The sequence below is a fragment of the Psittacula echo genome (genome assembly GCF_963264785.1).
Source record: "Psittacula echo genome assembly, chromosome: 1".
NCBI classification, from domain to species: domain Eukaryota; kingdom Metazoa; phylum Chordata; class Aves; order Psittaciformes; family Psittacidae; genus Psittacula; species Psittacula echo.
The window spans coordinates 49,471,597-49,490,957 of record NC_137735.1 but is presented as its reverse complement, the minus strand read 5'-3'; the positions used below and the strand labels follow the sequence as shown (position 1 = coordinate 49,490,957).

The window sequence follows — 19,361 nt, the reverse complement described above, 5'->3', positions numbered from 1 at the left end:
GCTGAAGGACCCAGCAGGCTAATTGTGCAGAGCAAGATAAGCCACATGGAGGCTTCTGGAAAACATGCACAAAGCCTGCTAGTCCAGAGAGTCCCAGCTAGTGCATCACGTGGTGACTTAATGCTAGCTGTCCCACTTCCAACACAGCAGCACAGTCCTCTGTCCTAGCAGTTGTGTTGCTGTTGCAGAGATGCATTCCCTTTTCTGTTCTGTGTAATTCCTAAATGGAAATCAAGCATTTAGCTAAAGCACCACTATCCTGCTCTTACATTTAACAATATGAGTAAGGAGGTCGATTATGCAGTGTCATGCATCAAAGGAGATCCTTGGACCACAGCTGTGAATCACTTTTCTAAATTGAAAGCATGTGTCTCAAAGGAAAATATACTTGTATTCTCTATAAAAATACCACAGACAGCCAGGAGCAAGTCCAACTCAATGAGATTCTCTGTGTTGACTTTAGTGGGAAGTGAATCAAGTCCCAAACATTGATCCTCATAGTTTCTCACCTGAGGTATATACACGTGGCTTTCACTCCTCAGTGGGATTTAGCATTGCACCGTGTGTGTTGTTTGCTGCAGTAGGAAGAACCAGAGATACTGGTTTCATAGGGCGTAGGTGATGTTGCTGGAACTGCACCAGTCAGCATAATGTATTTCTCTATTGCTACCATAAATGTAGCGGGAGAGTGTTTTAAAGAAGCTCTTGTTGTAATATCCCTTTTCTTTTTAGGGAAGTTGTCAACAAAGAAAACATTCCCTCTGGATTCAGCAGTCTTGAAGACTGTATTCTAGCTGCTCAAGAAGTAGAAAAATTACAAGACAACAGCTCCGGATATCTTAGTGAAAGGAATAAACCAAAACGGCAGAAATCCAGCACCAAGCTCTCGGAGCTTAATGACAACCAGGACAGTCCTGTGGTAAGCTGACATGCTGCACTATTTGACACCTAAGACGAGAATGGGAAAGTGTCTTTTTAATTTCTCTGCACATCTGGTTCCCTTGAGTAGCCATTTTTGCCTGCAGTACAAGCATAAGTGGCTGGTTTGGACTATGGGGAACACTGGATCCCGCACTTACAACCTTTGTGATGAGGCAACTGAGAAGCTGTATTTCTGCTATGATCCTCTTACTATAGTCATTTTCTCTTTCCACAACTTTTTGCTTTTTTTGTCTGAATTCAGCGAAGCATGTTTGGAAAGAGAAAAAGGAAGTAAGTCTTTTTTTCTTTCAAAAGTCTTGCAAGGGGGTTGAAACTTCAGACACAGTTTCATATGTTCAGGTCAAGTTTATTTTTATATTTCTGCTAAGTTCTGAAACTGTAGATGACAAGTGACTACTTAATAATGAGATTACAAAGGTGTTTTATGCCTTTCCCCTGAAGTCTGTGTGTTACTGCAATTTGCAAAACACTTTAGTGTGTTGATCCAAAAGGTGATCCCTCTAGCTAACTTTGGTGAAGGAGGTAAATGGCACTGATATAACATCCTAAAAATCTGGAATACTGTGGTATTTGCCCAGTGTATTCTTGTACGACCTTCGCAATAGAAGATAGTTTCCCAACTTTTACATGCTGTAGAATAAAACTGAAATAAGCTTTTCTCTCATCCAGACCAGACACAGATTATAGTGTCAGCAGTTGAGAAACTGTACCATGCTTCAATGCAGGGTCTACTTACAGTGGCAGAAGTGCTATGCATCCCTGTGTGTGGCACCACAGCTAGTAACAGTGAAAGCTGTGGGAAAAGACTGTTCTTCCAAGCTATAGGGTGTTTCCTTCATTTGTACGTGAGTAAGTTTTAGAGACTGCTGTGAGTTCTTCTTAATATGATATTGTGTTGGGACTCGTTTTGTTTAATTCACAAAATTGCATTGATCTAGTGCTCCTACCCTCTGCAGAGATTCTAGAGAGAGGCTGATTTGGCTTCCTTTGTGATAAAAAGAATGCAAGTTGCTAAAAATTGTAGGCTGTGCTTAGATTTAGTGTTCAGTATCAGTAACCTTCTCATGTGATACTTCATGAAAGCACAGTGAGATAGACACACTCTGACTCTGTGTCTTTGCTTGCAGCAATGGACTTTAAGACAGGTAAAGAAAGGTCAAGTGCTTACGCTCTTTTTTTGCACCTCTTCTCTGTACTTGTGAAGTGTGAAGCGGTTTAAATGTAAATGAGAATTTGACTTGGGATTTGGGAAAAACTGACAGAAGTGTCTACTTTTGTTGTGGACCTGAAAAACAATCATAAAGTCCTAAAATATGCCCAGAAGAAATGTCCTCAAACCTACCTGTGTCCAGTGGACTTTGCCCCCCATTGAGGGGCAGAGGCTGAAAGGAACATAAAATAGACTAACTTAGCACAAAAAGCACTTTGACCAACATGACCACCAGTGTGCTTCTTGCTTACTTTTCTGCAGAAAGTGTCATAGTGGGATTGTCAACTAGGAGTATTGTTATGAAATAGCATGCAGAGAGCATGATGCTATTCATTTTGAAGGGCAAAGGCTGCTTTTTACATTTTCATGAGTGTGCTTATTTCATACTTGCATTTCAGAAGCTGCCAGCAGGATATGTGATAGCTTAGCTTTCTTTTGGCTACATCTTTACATGTCAAATAATGACACAAATTAGACTACCTACTTTGGAGTATCAAAGGACGTAACCTGCACCTTAACATTTGCTAATAGCTCTTCATCGTGCAAACATGTTTGTGATGTGTCTTCTTACGCACCTTTTTCTAAGCCTTCCCACTTTTCAAAGCCTGAAAGAGTGTGTAGGACAGTGTACGGAAGCTTTCCTCTTAGCTGGCTAATTGCATCTGACTCAAAAGCGTAAGTCAGAGGTGGAAAAACTGTCAGTTCCACAAACCAACCATAAAGTATTAAAAGCTTGTAAATGCATTACAGAAACATGGTAACCAAATACCAGTAGGACTTGAAGAATCACATTAAGCAATGCTGGAATGACTGGGCTGTGTCACCTTATGGGGCTGGAGGTGTAGCAAGTGAGAGGGGGTTGTGACTGCCCCAAGAAGTCTGTGCACGCAGTTCCCGGGGCTGGAGCAAGAACCACATTCCATTCTACGGTCTGACTTGCTCCTATTTAAGAGGGACTTTCTCAAAAAACAGGGTAGAAAACCTCCTGGACATGTGCCCAAAGTGGCAACATGACTTGTCTTCACAGTGCTCTCTCAAGCTCTTAGAAGACAACAACGTTAAAGTTCCTAATGGTAGCCAAGACAAATTTCATAACAAGTTGTCATAACCAGCTGAATTTCTTGCCCTGCATTTGTATTTTAACACAAGTTATCATTAGCTCTGTGCATATGGCACTCTCTTGCATTCTTCTGCCCATTTAAGAGGAAACTAGGGAAGGGTTTGGCTGAGAAGGGAAGTTTTTTCTAAGATAAGCATAAGAAGTTCTGCTGGAAAGATGCTGCAGGTATTGGTACCTGCTCTTTCAGGACTTGCACATACTACAGAATCACTCTCAAGCTCAGCCTGTCTGTCAGTCTGCAAATATGGGAACTGGCAGGGTACTATGCAGCATAATTCTGTTAGACATTTTGAGGTTGTCTGATTAAAGATAAAGCAGTGAGCAGCTGTTGTTTTTTGGCAGGTTGTGGGCAATAAAATGTGGGGTTTGTTTTGTTATAAATGTGCAGCAGGCAGGAGTCTGCTTGTTGCCTTGTTTCTAGAAGTCTTGGTGGATGCTTCTATATTTGATCTGTTTACTGGCCTGCAGCTTGAATCTGTTTCTCTTATGTATCTTACTGCTTTAACATTTACTGTATTACAGAGTATGGAAAGCTTTAGCTCATCCAGGCCTCTAGACAGAACAGGACCTGATGACATGGAAATTTTATCTGAAGAAAGGTGATTTTTTTTTTTTTAATATATATATATGTTTTATTTTCCTTGTGTTTTTAGTACAGCCTAAGAGATCTTCCACCACAGACTATGAGCATGTCAGTTATGCTGCAGAACAGCATTACCCACTGTGTTAGTAGGATGGTATGGAGGCACTATGTATGTTATGTTGGCTGGGAGGTTCTTCTCCCAGCCTGTTAGGAGCAGCACTGAAGATGCTGATGGTGCAGACTTGAAAAGCGATCAGCTGTGAACCACTTGAACCAGCATGCTTCATGCAGGGGACTGCAGGGCCTGTCTCACCCAGCTTCTTGGTTGGGAATCCAGCCCTTTGTGCTTCCCTCCTGCGAGAGCTGTAACAGCCCCACTCTGCTTGCCTGAGGTGACAATTCCCTCCACAGTTCTGTTTGTTAGGAGAGCTGTATTGGTTTGGATTAAGAGCACTGGAATTAAATGACATGTTTTTCATAAATAGCTCCTGAGAGGAAGCAAAAATGCATAGTTTATCAGCCTGAAGTACTGTACCCCAAAGTGTCCATTTACTGAATGAATTAGTAAGTGTGTGGCAGTAGCAAGAATCTAAAAACCTGTGTGTGTAGAAGTCCTGCTTGTTTTTGTTACAAGGCAAGTCTGGTTTTGTATTTGTAATATGTTGGTTTGTTTTTGTTTTGTTTTTTTTTTTGTAGCAAAGAAAGTGAAAACGATGAGGTTTTTTTCAGGCACTCTCAGGTTGGTATTTTTTGGGTTTTATGTTTCAGTTTTGTGGTCTCTAAATGGGCTTTTTATTGAGTAGGAACAAGTAGTGAGGCATATAGTTCTGTACTATTTTGTTTCTCCTAGAGAAATGGTGTTAGCATTTGCTTTTTCTTTTCCTCCCTTCTGCTTTTTATTTACATAATTCAGGGAGCATCTCAATCACTGAGAAGTCCAAAAGCATCTGCTTCACTGCCTTCAAACCCTCCTTGCCAAAAAGGGAAGTGTCACTGAAGTTAGCACTTTGCTTTAAGTAACACGCAGTTCCCTTACTAATCATTGCAAACAGGGTGTGTGACTGGTATCTCCCAGGGTAGTAAGATTAGCTTGTCTGTCTTGATTTCTCTAAAATCCTTTGGCCTTTATGATTTCCCAATGCAGCCTGTTACCTTTGAACATAGGTGTCTGTGATTCATTTGTCTTAGAAAACTGGATAATGTTCTGTTTCTCTCCTAAGGTTGGTAGTTGAGATGGATGTCAGGAGGGGAGACATGGCATTGCGGGTGACAGTTTTTTCCCCAGCTTTCAGTTTCTGCTCAACAACCACCTCCTGCCTTCACTTCATGGTGTTTTTCATCTAACTGTTCAGCAAAGCAAAGATTTAGGTTGGTTTAGGTGAACACCTTTGCAGTCACTGATTCATGTAGGTTTGCTTGAAACACTTCTAGACAGCCAAGCATTAGTAACACTGGGGAGAGTTATCTGAGGCACCTCTCCCTCAGTTGTGCACCCGTTTTAGAGGAGCACAGTAAAACAGCTGTGGACAATGCCTGTTTCCTCGGGCCATCTAGGTGACTGAGGGCTGACAGTATTCTTAAACTAGCCTCCTCTTCGGGTTTTTTTTTACAAATAAAAGCCACTGTGCAGTTTTTGCCTTGAAAGTCTTCATTTCTGATAGGTATTATTTCCATTTAGCAAGAAAGGTAAAAGATTACTTGCTAGCAGCTGGGCTCTGACCAGCTGTGTTGTAGCTGCAGAAGTTCATGGGACACTGAAACATGTAACCTCTGCAAGGGATGTGCAGTGCTGCCTTTGATCGCTGCTCTGACTGGGCTTAAATGAATCTTCTACTTTGCTCCCCCAGGGTCCGTAATCTCCAGTGATCCGGCACTTGCTTGTAAGCTGTTGTGTTTTCCAGAGCGTGGATTTTGCAACACCTTGTCCCTCACGTACTGGCTTGCGTGTGGAGAAGGTGCTGTCACTGCCATGCCACACAATACTCCCATTAAGCTTTTAAATTAGTCTGGGAGAGGTATATTTGAATATGAAATCATCGTCTTAAAGTAAACTCCTTAGCAAGAGTTTTAAAATTTACAATTTAAATTGCAGGAGAAGACATAGCCTTAACCAGAGATTGTATTATATAGGAATTACAAGGTCAAGAAAATGTTACATTCCTGCAGGGTAATTTTACATTCCTTGTCCCTTATAAGCCTTTTGCTTATGGCAGCTTAAAGACATACCTTTAGTAACAAACAGCTCATTCAGGATGAGGAAGGGCAAGGACTTTCTTACTCTCTTTCTCACCCTGTCTCCAGTCTGAAGATGTTAGGAAAGATATTCTGAATTTGTCATAGTTACCAGTTTTGCAGTCTTGGGTCTCTATAAGGCAGTAAAAAAAACTCTAAACACATGTCCTGAGTTAGTTTTCAGTGCTTCTGTAGCCTTCATAATCTGACTTTGGAAGTAGCTAAGCTCCAGGATATAGACTGTGATTTGAAAAACACAGGTTTCTAGTACCCAGGTTTTGATAAAGAAGAGTGTTTAAGCAACAAGTGTAGAGGGGGATTGGCATGACTCAGGAGGAAGGGAGCAGAATGGCTGTGTTCTTGCATCAGATTGTATTACAAAAGGTGCTTAAGGAGGCTTCCTGTTTATGGTTGTAATGGATGATCAGATGTAGGGAAAGCAATCCTTTTAAATAAAATTGGTTTGAATCCACATGTAATTGAAAAGAATACAGCTCCCTGATCAGAATTCAAAGATTCTTCTGTTGCCATTTATTCCTAGCTGCTTGAGCTGCTCTTTATGCTGAATTTCCTTTGGAGCAGGGAGAATATCCCCAAGTTACTTAGATCTGTAGTTACTGGTACCTGCAAAGCATGGGGGCAAAAGCAGCTTCTGAAAAGCAGAACCCAAGTGCCTAGTTTGAAGTTGTTTGTTGGTTTGGGTTTTTTTGGGTGGTTTTTTTTTTTGGTGGCTCTTTATGTAATATCTACAGTACACTGTGACTGTCAGCTGCTACTGAGATCATCATCTTGCTGTCTCTTTGGTTTGTAAGAAATTGAGGGGCATCCATACCTAAAGCACAGTAAGCACAGTAGTTCCCCATACTGGATTTTTGTCCAGGAGCTTGGTGATTAGTGGCATCAGGAAAACAAATAGGAAAATAAGCAGTGGGAATACTGAATTATCTACCACTCTATGGGTTTGGAGCATTAATGCAAAGAAGGTTAAACATCTGCTTTCTTGAGTCTCCTGGGTTTGTATCACCATTGTTTTTCAGAACGCCTGATGATTTATTCATTGTATTAGGGACTGCATCAGTGAGCAAGGAAGGGAGAGTAACTGGCTGTGGGCACAGCACAGGCCTGTTTTTAAACAGCTTTTAAGTATTTCCAAGAACTGGAGTGACTTTAGAAGGAAGAAGACATAGATATGATCTTTCTAATATATCTGTAATGAAAATGTTTACCCATCTGGGAAGTGCCTTTATATCTGCTCCGGATGTCATTTAAGAGCCTTAATAAGTCCAGAGAGTGTACACACCTCATGGAAAGACATTTAAGTGTAATTAGTATCAGTGGTGGTGGTGAGATGGTATTTTCAGGTTGCTTCCTTTGAAATTGTTAAAATGTAGATAGGTTCCTCTCTTCACACTTCTTAATGTAATTAAAAATAGCCCCTATTTTGAAAGTTATTGCTTTATGTCTTTCAGCTTTAAAATACTGTGCTGGCAATTTAAATGCAGTTTATCAGCTGATACAGTTTGTTCTTCAGTAAATGTAGAAGTCTGCCTGTTTCTGGCCACTGACCAGTCTCTCTGTTTGTAATGTATGCTGACTATTTAGATCCTGGCAAGAAATTTGTTACTAGTCCTTAAAGAAATATTTAAGTCCTCCCAACCTGGAAGCAGCTTAAAAGATATTGAATGGTGAATTAGCATTTTTCCACATAGAGCTCTCACAATAAACACATTTGTAATCAGATTTAGTGTCGAACTATATGAGTTATTAGTGCTTGGCAAACTGTCATCTAGTGTTTCCTTTTGTTATAATATTTCAAAGAGGTGATTTACTGAAATGAAAAGGAAATACAAACCTTATACAAATACAATGCACAACACTCTTTACAGTATTCACCACCCAGGTTTTTAGAACTGTAGAACAGCCCAGGTTGGAAGGGAACTCAAAAGATCGCCTGGTCCAGCTTTTCATGGGAAAGGCAGATGAGATTATCCAGCACTCTGTCCAGTCGCAGGGATTGATGGGATTGAATCCAGCTAAAAACGTTTGTATGCTTTATCTGCTGGGCAGGTTTTTTCCCCTTCTCTACATGAAGCTTACTTGTTTTTCTCTGCTCAAAGGGGGAAAAAAAACAAAAACAAAAAACCAAGACCAAACCAACCCAAACACACACATTGTTAGCTTTATGCAGATGAAAAGAATTAAGTGTGCCTTAATGGCATGTATTAAGGCTGTCGACTTAGTACAGTTTGGCCATGCTTCTGGATTCACAAGTAAAATATATCCAAATGTGCCAGTTATTTTCTTTAGGCCCGTTTTCTTCACACATCAGCATATGCAGATTGCTAAATAATCAAAATACCTGCAGGGGGCAAATCTGCATGTTGTCTACCTGCTAGACTATATTTGAGAGAATTATGCCTAAGCTTTTCTTAACAAGATCAAATAGTTTATGTAGTAACGTAATGCTGTCTGTTCGGATAGCTCTGTTCGTTGGTAGGTTTATACATATCACACTGCATGTTTATGTACGTGCTTTGCACTTCCTTTTCCCTCCTGCCCTCTGTGAGGCATTACAGCTGATTTGTTCTAGAGTGACAAAACTGCTCCTGTCATCAAGCACTATCACAGACACGCGCACTGTGTATCTGATTGTGGGAACGGCAGCGATTTCTGCATAAATGCACACAACGTGTGCTATGTGCAGGGGTAATAGTGGTGAGACAAACAGCAGTTGCTTCCAGGTAGTGCTAAATGATGAATCATTTACTTGACAGCATTCTGCTTTTTTTTTTTCTCCCTCCTCCTAAGTCATTGGATGCTTGTGTGAATTATTTGGCTTTTTCCCAGAGTCCACACTGCTTCCAGCCGAGATGCCAAACCCCACTGCCATTTGGATTTGCGCAACACTGCTTTAATACCCAGAGCTCCTCCATAAATAGTTCTGCTCTCCCCACGCCCAGCTAGAAAACAACCACAGGAAATCGGGGAATGTGCAGCCAGCACAGCTTAGCTGGCACTAATTGATCTGAGCCAGCACAGCTTGCATGAGAGCATTCGTGTACGTAGCCTGTGCTGCTTGCTGTCTGCGGCTGCTACCTCAGGAGCTCCAGTGCCTGCTTTTCGGAAGACACCATATTGCTACAGCCTTACAACAGCAGCAGCATTTTTGTTGTTGCTCCAAGGAGTTGTGCTCCTATAGGAAGTGTACGCAGCACACCCCCCCTTCCTTTTCTCCCTGCCTTCCTCCCTCCCTTTTCATCCCAATCAATTATTACTGGAGGCTTTTTCATCTGCATGCAGTTGTCAGGGCAGGCAGTCTCGGGAACTTGCAGTGGCTTTCTAAAGAAGGAAAAATTCAAGGAAGGCAGATGGAAGGATGTTTTTACCAGTGTGAGTGAGCAATTAGTACATAGGGGTCACCGAGCAGGGGATTTGAATTTGGAGCTGGAAACATCAGGGTCTGTTTGTTTGGATCTTTTTAGCTAAAGGCATGAGCTTACTGCTGCTGTGACTGGAGGGGTTTTTTTCCTCCTCTGCCTCCTGAAACATTTTTTCTTTCTCTCTCATTCTGTGGGTGTATGGGAATATAGCTGACTTCAAGTATGAAGATTCAAGAGCATCCAGGCATTCCTGAAAACAAGTTGCAAAGAAATCAAGATGCTGATGAACAGGAAAACAGCTTTGTGTCAGAAGTGCCTCAGCTGGATTTGACAGCACTATGTGATGACAACAACTGGGAAGGTAGGATTGTGTGAAGGCTGGTTGTATGAGTGAAATGAGAGAGTGGGGGAAAATGAGTGGGGTGGGTATATCATGTTATTGTGTTCCCTTGCCAAAAATAACAGGAAAGCAATTTTGTCTGAATATGGAACTGAAAGTTTGGTGAAACTGGAAGCAAAATACTGGATGGGTACTAATTCTATTGTCACTTATAGGAATAAAATCAATTGTTTTATTCTTGAAGTTAATTTCATGTGCTATTTAGTACTGTTAAGTCCCCTAGTGTTTCAGGATAGCTTATTTCTTGGCAGCTGGTCACTCAAGTATTAAGCTAGACTGCCCTGCACTTCAAAGAAACTCTGTATTTCCCAGTCCAGAAAGAACTTCCTTCTTTCTCCTTTTTCTTCCACTTCGCTCAGTGTTTGAAAATAATGTTTTGGATCTGAAAAGCACAGCTGGCAGAAAGGCTGTCTCTCTGCTACTGTGTCTTTTGATGGCTCTTACAAACAACTTCTATGTATGCTGTAAAAAAATCTGATCACCAGCTCAAACAGCAATGTTAAATTGCATGTAGTTTAAGTTATTTCAATACTGTTTCTTAGCTCTCATCTCCAGAGTGCATGCTTGGTTGGCTGTTTGCACTGACTTAAGTGTGGGAAATCTGGGGCAATTCTTTGGGTGCCGTGAACCTCAGTTTCATTTGAAATTGAGATGACTTTAAGGTGTCCAGCACTTCCAGGATCAAATCATTTACCAATTACTGTGTATGTGTACAAGCAAGAATTCTGTTAGTTTGTGCTTTAGGAGTGAAAGAGAAGGGCTTTGACACGGAAGAAACAGGAAAATGCGAGTATGGTATTTCAATAAAGCAAGAGAAGGAAAATGTGTAACTAATTTACTGCTCTAAAAAAAAAATCTCTGAGGCACACTGAGAAGTTACGTCCTCTGCTTCTGCCTCCACAGCATACATGACCTAGTATATTTTACCTTTCTCTCTAGGAGGGAAGTAGTTATGATGCTTTGGGCGTGAATGAGTAAAGCAAACCCACGGCCATGGCTGCCTTTGGTTCAGCCAGGCAACTAGTCATCATGGACAGGAGAGAATTTCTTCACTTGCTTGCTAGGCAGGGATTCCCTGGGTGGTATCACTAAACATGCAGCGTGGCTGATCAAAGGGCCATGGAAGGGCTCCTAGGAGGCCTTGGAAGCCTTATGTGTTTGCTGAAGTGCTAATTAGCATTGGCCTGCAGGGTCTCAGGCCAGGATGAGCATGTCTGTGTTCTCAGAGGTGATGTGTGGCTTCAGCTGTCATGTGAGCCTTTGGAAATAATGACATTTTTTTTAATTCCTGGGTTACTAATAGAAGTCATACGAATGCATGAAAGGGAGTACACAGCTCCTTTCTCTCTGCCAGAGGCTTTCTCATCATATGAAATAAGTTGTACTTCTTTGTAGACATGCTATTATGTTTGGATTCTAGCTTTCCTGCCCTGTAAGTATGACACAGGATTATGAGCATGTGTGACTGTGCTTGAAGAGTGCTGCTGTCTGATTCTTCCTTCCTCTGGTCTGTTCACATGTATTTCGCAAGAGGAGGAGGTGGGCAGTTGCAAAGGAATCAGCTGTCTAGGGTGAGAGAGATGTCTTCTAAAATACATGCCTTCCAGAGTCACCATTTTGTTGGTGCAGATCAAAGAGCAGGAAAATGGTGCCTTCTGTGTCTCAGCAAGGAGAGACTGAGTCTTTCCTAGCTGTGGATGTGAAATCAAGCTTGCAGCAGCTAGGGAGGGGAAGGTCTTAATGTAAACTCTTAGACTGCTTCTGCAGGTAACAGCAGAGTCTGTCATTGAGACTGGCTTTGCAAGGCAGGGTTCTACCACCCATCCACGGCTCTAGCAACCATGGCATCCTCCCTTCCCCTGCCAACCGGCCTGCATCACTCAAACCTTCACACAATTCTTCAGCATCCATGCTGCAGCTCTGATTGCATTCCCAGTGAAAAGGGAAAGGACTGTGTCTCCAAATGCAATAACATTTGGAGGCACAGTGTGAGTTGGTTGTTGCTTTGCTCTAGAAAATTTGGTAGGTCCATCTCTTGGGAAGCTACTCATTCCTCTAGCACATAGCTGAGCTGACTTTTGGGGGCAGGATCCTTTGTATCGTACTGAAGGGGATACAGAGCATCTAGTGATCAGGGCAGCTAACCGCAAGTGCCCTGGGAGAACAATTACAGGTTGAGGAGCTGCCTTCAGCTGTAGCTGTCACTGTCTCCACTCAAATATCAAGAAAAAGAGCCTTGAAAAATGGGCACAAAAATACACAAGACAACCTTGTCGACTGATTAGCTTTTATTTGTCACTCAGGCAGGCTATCCATCGTGTTAAGACCAGAGCTGCCTTAAAAGCCCTTGTTCAGGGGCAAAGATAACTGCTGCCAGGTGAGTTGGCAGGGTACCCCCTACCTTTTATGTTGTACTAGAAGTAACTTTTACTGGATTCTTTCTTTTTTGTTTTTCTAAGGTTCACCACATAGTCAAATCTGTTCACAAGAGGAGAAATTTGCTGTACTTCTTGAGGATGTGTTCCGTTTACTTAAAGCTGAGCAGAGAGAGGACAGAGAAGTTGGCTTCCTGCTTTGTCCAGTGCGTAGGCTTACGCTATGCCATATGCCCACCTTCTTCTTCTGCCTTGCGTGCTACATATAGAAGCACATGTGTAGTAATCATCAGGCTATTGATGTAGTATGCAGGGCATGAACAGTGCCCCAGCCAAATTCAAGTGGTGAATGCTCAGCCTGGGTGCATTTCCCATAGCACAAGAGGATTATTTTACTAGCGTGCATTTCACGGGTGCAAACCAAATAGTTTTATTCTCAGGCTGGGTGCGAACTGAGCTGTTGGTGTGAGCTGGGGTATCTGACTGCTAGGCTTGCCTGCTAAGTCAGTCGGGGCCAACTGAGATCCCTTGTGAGCAAGTGCTTTCAGAGCTACTTCCATTGCAAAGGTTTTTAATTGTTGTGGATTATGTTTGAATCCAGTGCTGTGGGCAAGGAGGACAGAGTGTTCTCTCACAATCCAGTGCTATTGTGCAGATTTCTTACCAAATGTTTCTAATTCAAGCCCAGAACTTGCTATCCTGCCCTCAAGGAAAATCTGCAAGTATGTTGCTCTCCGTGACAGCGGCTGGCCCTGTTAGCAGCTTGGAGCTGAATAGGCAGTTCAGTAAATCGATGCGATGTGTGTGATTGCTGCCTATGTCGCCTGATTTCTGACACTTTAAAAGAAGTTCCATAGATGAGACTTCAAGCAGAGTTTGCAGTAACAAACACGAAACGATCAGCAGACGTTTTTTCTGCAGACGTCTAAGCTTAAAGAAAAAAAAAATAATAGAAATAGAAGTTTAAAACACAATTTGAGTTCTCAGTGTTGAGAACTCAAGTGTTGCAGCACTGAGACCCTGAGGGTGAAGCTGATCTACAAATAGTTTCTGTACTGACTTAATTGATGCTTTCCCATTTAACATAAATAAATAAATAAATAAAATCCAAACAGTATAGCAACAGGGAAGCTGGATTTAGATCTCTCTTTTTTTTCAACACAGTGGAATTAGATGAATCAGTGTATTTGTGTGTAACCCTCTTGGGTAAGAAATCAAAAGGTGATGAAACACAATGAATTTTTATTACCATATGTAGAAAAGAATAATTGCATTGTTTACTGATTTTATTTTATAGCTTTGATATTTTTAAAATGTATTTTTTCATTGTTTATTATGACATTATGTTATAAATAAAACAGAAAGTTGGCTTGTTTCAGTTAGCTGAGAGATGTGTCATCTCACTAACTGAAAAGGCATGGTAGCATTTTATTTGGGCCATTCTTTTTGATCTACATAAATAGGAAGAATACCTGCTGATGTATTCAAACAAGGATGTTTTCAAATAGTTATTTATAAAATGAGTAAAATAGGTGGTTACTGAGCTAGTGAATGTTTTGGGGTTTTAAATTGCTTTATTCACAGCATTATGAGAGGCCTTTAAGAGGGGTCTTTCGACTGGGATTTAATACCAGGACCTCAGGTGTTATAATTAGTTTAGACTCTTTAATCCCTACAGACCTGCTTTGGTTTACAGCAGCTAAGATTTGGCCTCCTTTGTTTGTCAGATGAGTGTGTGTAAAAGCAGTGTTAGCAGCATACATCATCTGTGTGGCTGCAGAGAGGAAACTAGGAGATGCCTGCAGCATTTTGCCAGCTGCACCTCAGGTGGGATGTGTGTGGGGGCACCACTCTGTTGGTCCTGCAGCCCCCAGTAACCCTGTGGCAAATATACAGTGTAATGATAAAAAAAGGAAGGTTTTGTCAGCTAGATGGCTTGGAGCTCATCAATAATGCACCAGTTTCGTACAATTTATCTGTCTTCCTTCTTGCATGATGCAGGATTATTAATATCTCCAGCCTTCTATGCAGCAGGTTGGCAGAGAGGTTGTATTGCCACAGGCGTATGTGTGCCTACAGAGTTCTGCAGAGCAACACCTGGCAGATGGCTGACAGCTTTGTTGAGAGATTAGCTGGTTGTGGGATTTTGAGAGGGAGTGCAGCACTTCTGAAGAGCTGCAGGCTCAATACCAGCATATTTGTCATCTTCTATTCCAACTTAGAAAAGGGGTACCTAAAAGAATCCCGTTAAGAGTCAGACCAAGAAATAGAACATTTTTTCACCCTTTCTGTGCACTAGTACAGCCACGGTATTCCCAAATTATTTATTTTTTTTTATGAAAGGTTGTCATAATGGAAAGGGGGGGGAGGGGAATAGTACATGGAAAGAATGTGAAGATTATTAGAAAACAGAGTCTTCTCTGAGCAAGAGAGATCTGTTCAAGACAAGATGACAGAAGGGTAACTGCTCTGTCAAGTCAATATCAAAAAAAGGTGAAACATTTGCATTCTTTATTGAGAATTTATACTTCAATTAGCAGAAAGGGTAAAGAGTGACAACGTTAATCTTGATAGCAGATACTTCAAACTTGAACCATTAAGTCCGGGGATTTAGCAGCCTTCAGAAAAGGCTCAACACTTTGATGCTATCTTGGATGAATTAGTAACAGAAGATATTATGTATTCTGTTAAACAGGAATCGATTGTTTGTGTACTGTCAGAAAAAGTGTCAGCTTACTCTTAGCAGGTTCCTGTTATATTTGTGCAATCCATCAATTCCAGTGCTCCCAGCTAAAGCACTTGGCACTTGGCCAGTATGAGAGAGAAGGCAGTTGAACTACAGCTCTGGTCCACTTCCTGATCTAATGTAAATAAAATCCATAATTCTACATACACAAATATGTTCCTTAGCTGTGTTATTTTCGGGGGAATTATCCACTTTGTATGCAGATGGTATTTTTCTTCTAAATACTCACAGTCAGCAAGGGAAGGAAGTTACCCATGGAGTCAGGCCTTCCAGGAGCAAGGGTTAACACCAGCTGATTTTCTATAGCAGCCATTTCTTCTGTTAAGTCTCAAATTAGATTTTTTTCTTTTGGGACTATTTTCCTTCTCCTTTTTAACATTTTCTCCCTTGGAATGTGAGTTTCTATTTTGGTGCAGTATTTTGAAATCAACAAAGTAAAAAGTACACATACTTCAGTCTCCGTTAGCTTGCATTAAGTGCTTTGTTGTCTTTGGGGGTTTGATCAGAGGCTCTTTGAGCCACCACAGTTCCCTGAATGTCGCATGCTATCTGGTATATAAATCCACCTTGGGACAAAGTCACATGCATTGTGCATGATTAATAGTGGCTTTGTTAGCTAGTGTAGAAGCTTAGTTTAGCTACTACTAAATATGCTCTTGATTTCTGCTAAGTTTATTCCATTTATGTAAATTCCATGGAGATGTGATTTAACAATTTCCAAGAGTAAATTTTGTTTGGGAGTAAGAGTGTATTCCAAAAACTGGAAATGAAAGATGTCTGCAATAATTGTATAGAATCATAGAATAGTTAGGGTTGGAAAGGACCTTAAGATCATCTAGTTCCAACCCCCCTGCCATGGGCAGGGACACCTCACACTAAACCATGTCACCCAAGGCTCTGCCCAGCCTGGCCTTGAACACCGCCAGGGATGGAGCATTCACAACCTCCCTGGGCAACCCGTTCCAGTGCCTCACCACCCTTACAGTAAAGAACTTCTTCCTTATATCCAATCTGAACTTCTCCTGTTCATTCCCCTGTAACATGTTACCCCTTGTCCTGTCACTACAGTCCCTGATGAATAGTCCATCCCCAGCACCCTTGTAGGCCCCCTTCAGATACTGGAAGGCTGCTCTGAGGTCTCCACGCAGCCTTCTCCAGGCCGAACAGCCCCGACTTTCTCAGCCTGTCTCCATACGGGAGGTGCTCCAGTCCCCTGATCATCCTCGTGGCCCTCCTCTGGACTTGTTCCAACAGTTCCATGTCCTTTTTATGTTGAGGACACCAGAACTGCACACAATACTCCAAGTGAGGTCTCAGGAAAGCAGAGTAGAGGGGCAGGATCACCTCCTTCGACCTGCTGGTCACACTCCTTTTGATGCAGCCCAGGATACGGTTGGCTTTCTGGGCTGTGAGTGCACACTGAAGCCGGCTCATGTTCATTTTCTCGTCGACCAACACCCCCAAGTCCTTCTCCACAGGGCTGCTCTGAATCTCTTCTCTGCCCAACCTGTACGCTTCACTTAACCTCATTCCTGCTAGTCAAATGTATCAAATTTGTTCCTGTTGTGTTATTAGCCTTTATTTTACTACAAGAGATCTTGTGAGGGCCTTCCTGAAATCATGAGTGATTCAGGGAAGCATGCGACACCAAAGTGTCGCAGTTCGGCTGCAGGGTTTGCCCTTCATTTCACCTTCCTTCTTATCAGATTCCTTGAGGAAAACATTTCAGGTATTAGGAACTGCCAAGGTTGAATGCAGATTAGAAAGAACTCATGTTTCAGAAATTAACTGAGAAAAGTGCATAAGCTTTTCAATCTGTGATAAAACAGCTGACAGGCACTTGGGACTTGCATACCTCATCAAAGTAGCCTCTGCAAACCAGGCTTGTATATGCTTCAGTTATCACAACACCTGTGAGAGCTTCTTATGCAAAAACCTCCAGCCATCCCTTTTTAGAGCAACTCATCAGTTTGCATGCAGCACCAGCCTCTAAGCAGAGGCGTGCCATTTATATTCCTGTGCTAAAGAACAAGGGAAGAGGAGGAGAGCATTGTTTGATGCTATGTACAGGCGAAATACCACTGTGCCTGTCATAACTGAATTGTGAATGATCTTGCGCTGTCCAAGTGATGCATGGGAGGGAATACTAAACAGCATGCAATCCATTCTGAGCTATGAAAATGTTAACCTTGTTCAGAAAAGGGAAATGGTGCTTTTTATTCAAAAATTGATAACTTCAAAAGGCCCTTCATGAAAGACGAATGCCTATTCTTCTGCACTAGGCACTGGAAATAATGAATCCACAGCTGTGCTACTGGTCTGGGAACTTTCTATAACGTTTTTGTTTTCTTACTTGACTCTAGAACTATTTGTTAGATTTATAAGTTCAAAGCCTGGCTCTTAAACTGTCTAATCCTGTGGTGCTAAGTAGGAGCATGCAGATCAGCTTAGTAAACTATCTGAACACAAAACATTAGACTCCTTATGGCATCTGGAAGGAGTGATCACAAGATTGAGGCAATCACTTTCTGTGGGCTCCATTATGCTAATCAGCAATGCTATGTTGGGTTTCTTTCTCTCCCACTCCCCCATCTCCCTGTAGAACACTGCTTTTGCTTCCAGCTCTTTAGATTGCCATACTGTTAGGCAGGAAAATTGTACGTGAAAGAGAAAAGGGGGAAACTCAGATCATATTGCCATCATTGTTAATTTACAGGCTAGGCACCCTGTGGAACTGGTAGTAATGTGAGACACGTTTTCCTTTGCAGACCAGAAGAACCTGTGCTTACTCCTTACCTTTGAATTTCCAACAGCAGGTGACAGGGTTATGTTGAAGTGCTGAAGGCTACAGGGAGACAACTAATTTACAGCATTTGTACATCCTGAAACTGAAAAAAATCATCTTGTAATCCAGTTGTCTCTTGTACTGCTGTGTGCCTATAAATCTTTCTTGCCCAGCATAATTTTTTCCTCAAGGGTGCTGGCTGGTGGTAGCTTCATTTGGTGTCAGTCTGTGACAATTACTGACCAACTTTTGGGTGCAGTTTTCTGTTGCACCTAGGAGATTATTTGTGTTTAGTTAGAGTACCCATTGTAGACAAGCAATACTTCGCATTGCTTTGCACCCTGGGCAGATGAAAGTAATGACCCAGAGAATGCCTGACAACAAAGAATTGCAGTCCAGCACAAACAGGTCAGGGTTCAATAGAAAAGTTGCCTGGTATCTGTTGTACATGTAAAACAAAACCAATAAAACCAGCCTTTGTCTTAACTGTTCGCAGAGCCCATCCCTGCTCTTTCCTCGTGGCAGCGAGACGGCTTAGACTCAGATGAGGCTCGCCTTTCCCCTCAGGCCGGTCGCTTAATTCGCCAGCTTCTGGATGAGGACAGCGATCCTATGCTGTCCCCTCGCTTCTATGCCTATGGACAGAGCCAACAGTACCTGGATGATACAGAAGTGCCTCCTTCCCCTCCCAATTCTCATTCCTTCATGAGGTGGGTTGTGATTTGTCTGTGCTGACTCTGGCACTTAGCTGTAAAGGGTTTACACAGTTGCATCAAGCAACATCTCTTTGGATCACGTGCCAGATAGCTGTGCTGTGTTGGGTTCTTGTTGCTACAGATGGGAAACATGCTTTTAGAAAAGTTCTTGGTAAACTACTTATCTGTGGGTTTGTGAATTAATATCTAGGGAGCTGGTGTTGCTGAAAGAGGCTGTTAGAGCATCTTGTGCTGTCGGTCATTACAGAGTAGCAACATAGCATTCTCACTTCTGTGAGATTGGCCTTTATTTACACAAAGTTTAAGTGGCTTGCTCTGAATAAAGATGTACTGTGGCTGTTTGGATAAGCTCTTTCTGCAATCTCTATTCTTGGTAGGAGGCGGAGTTCATCTTTGGGATCTTATGAAGATGACAGAGAGGACCTTACCCCTGCACAACTCACCCGGAGGATTCAGGGATTGAAGAAAAAGATCAGGAGGTTTGAGGAAAAATTTGAAGAGGAGAGGAAATACAGAGTGAGTCTATAGGAATTAAGTATTTGTATGGAGAGATATGCCTGAGCAGCAAAGGGAAGGGACATCAGGGAAGTCTGTCAAACATACGGAAATCTTGAAAGCTTTTATAAGAAAAAATAAAAATTAAAAAAAAAAAAAAAAAAAAGCTGCTACCCCAAAAAAGAGAGTTCATCCTCACCAAACAAATTAACATTCCAAGCATTAGGTGCTATCAGTGCAGCACAAGAGACAGTCTAATAAACTCATAGGATTTTGATCACTGCTAAGACAGTGTGCCAAAAGCACACACTCAGTGTGTAGGAATAGCTATGTTTTGTTTGTTTGCCTATTTAAATTCAGGTTGTGGGAAGCACAGT

The 19,361-nt window shown here is 41.9% G+C and overlaps 1 protein-coding gene across 1 annotated transcript in view; it reads left to right on the top strand.

The window, feature by feature from the left end:
* The window catches only part of FAM13A (family with sequence similarity 13 member A), a gene marked incomplete at both ends in the record, with an annotated part of 130,416 nt that overhangs the window by 96,557 nt on the left and 14,498 nt on the right, over window positions 1–19,361 (top strand). Inside the window, 6 exons of the mRNA XM_080628694.1 lie at window positions 733–919; window positions 3,795–3,871; window positions 4,552–4,594; window positions 9,678–9,828; window positions 18,270–18,483; window positions 18,867–19,005. Of these exons, the coding sequence (XP_080484820.1) occupies window positions 733–919; window positions 3,795–3,871; window positions 4,552–4,594; window positions 9,678–9,828; window positions 18,270–18,483; window positions 18,867–19,005 (811 nt within the window). The remainder of the gene's footprint in view (window positions 1–732; window positions 920–3,794; window positions 3,872–4,551; window positions 4,595–9,677; window positions 9,829–18,269; window positions 18,484–18,866; window positions 19,006–19,361) is intronic.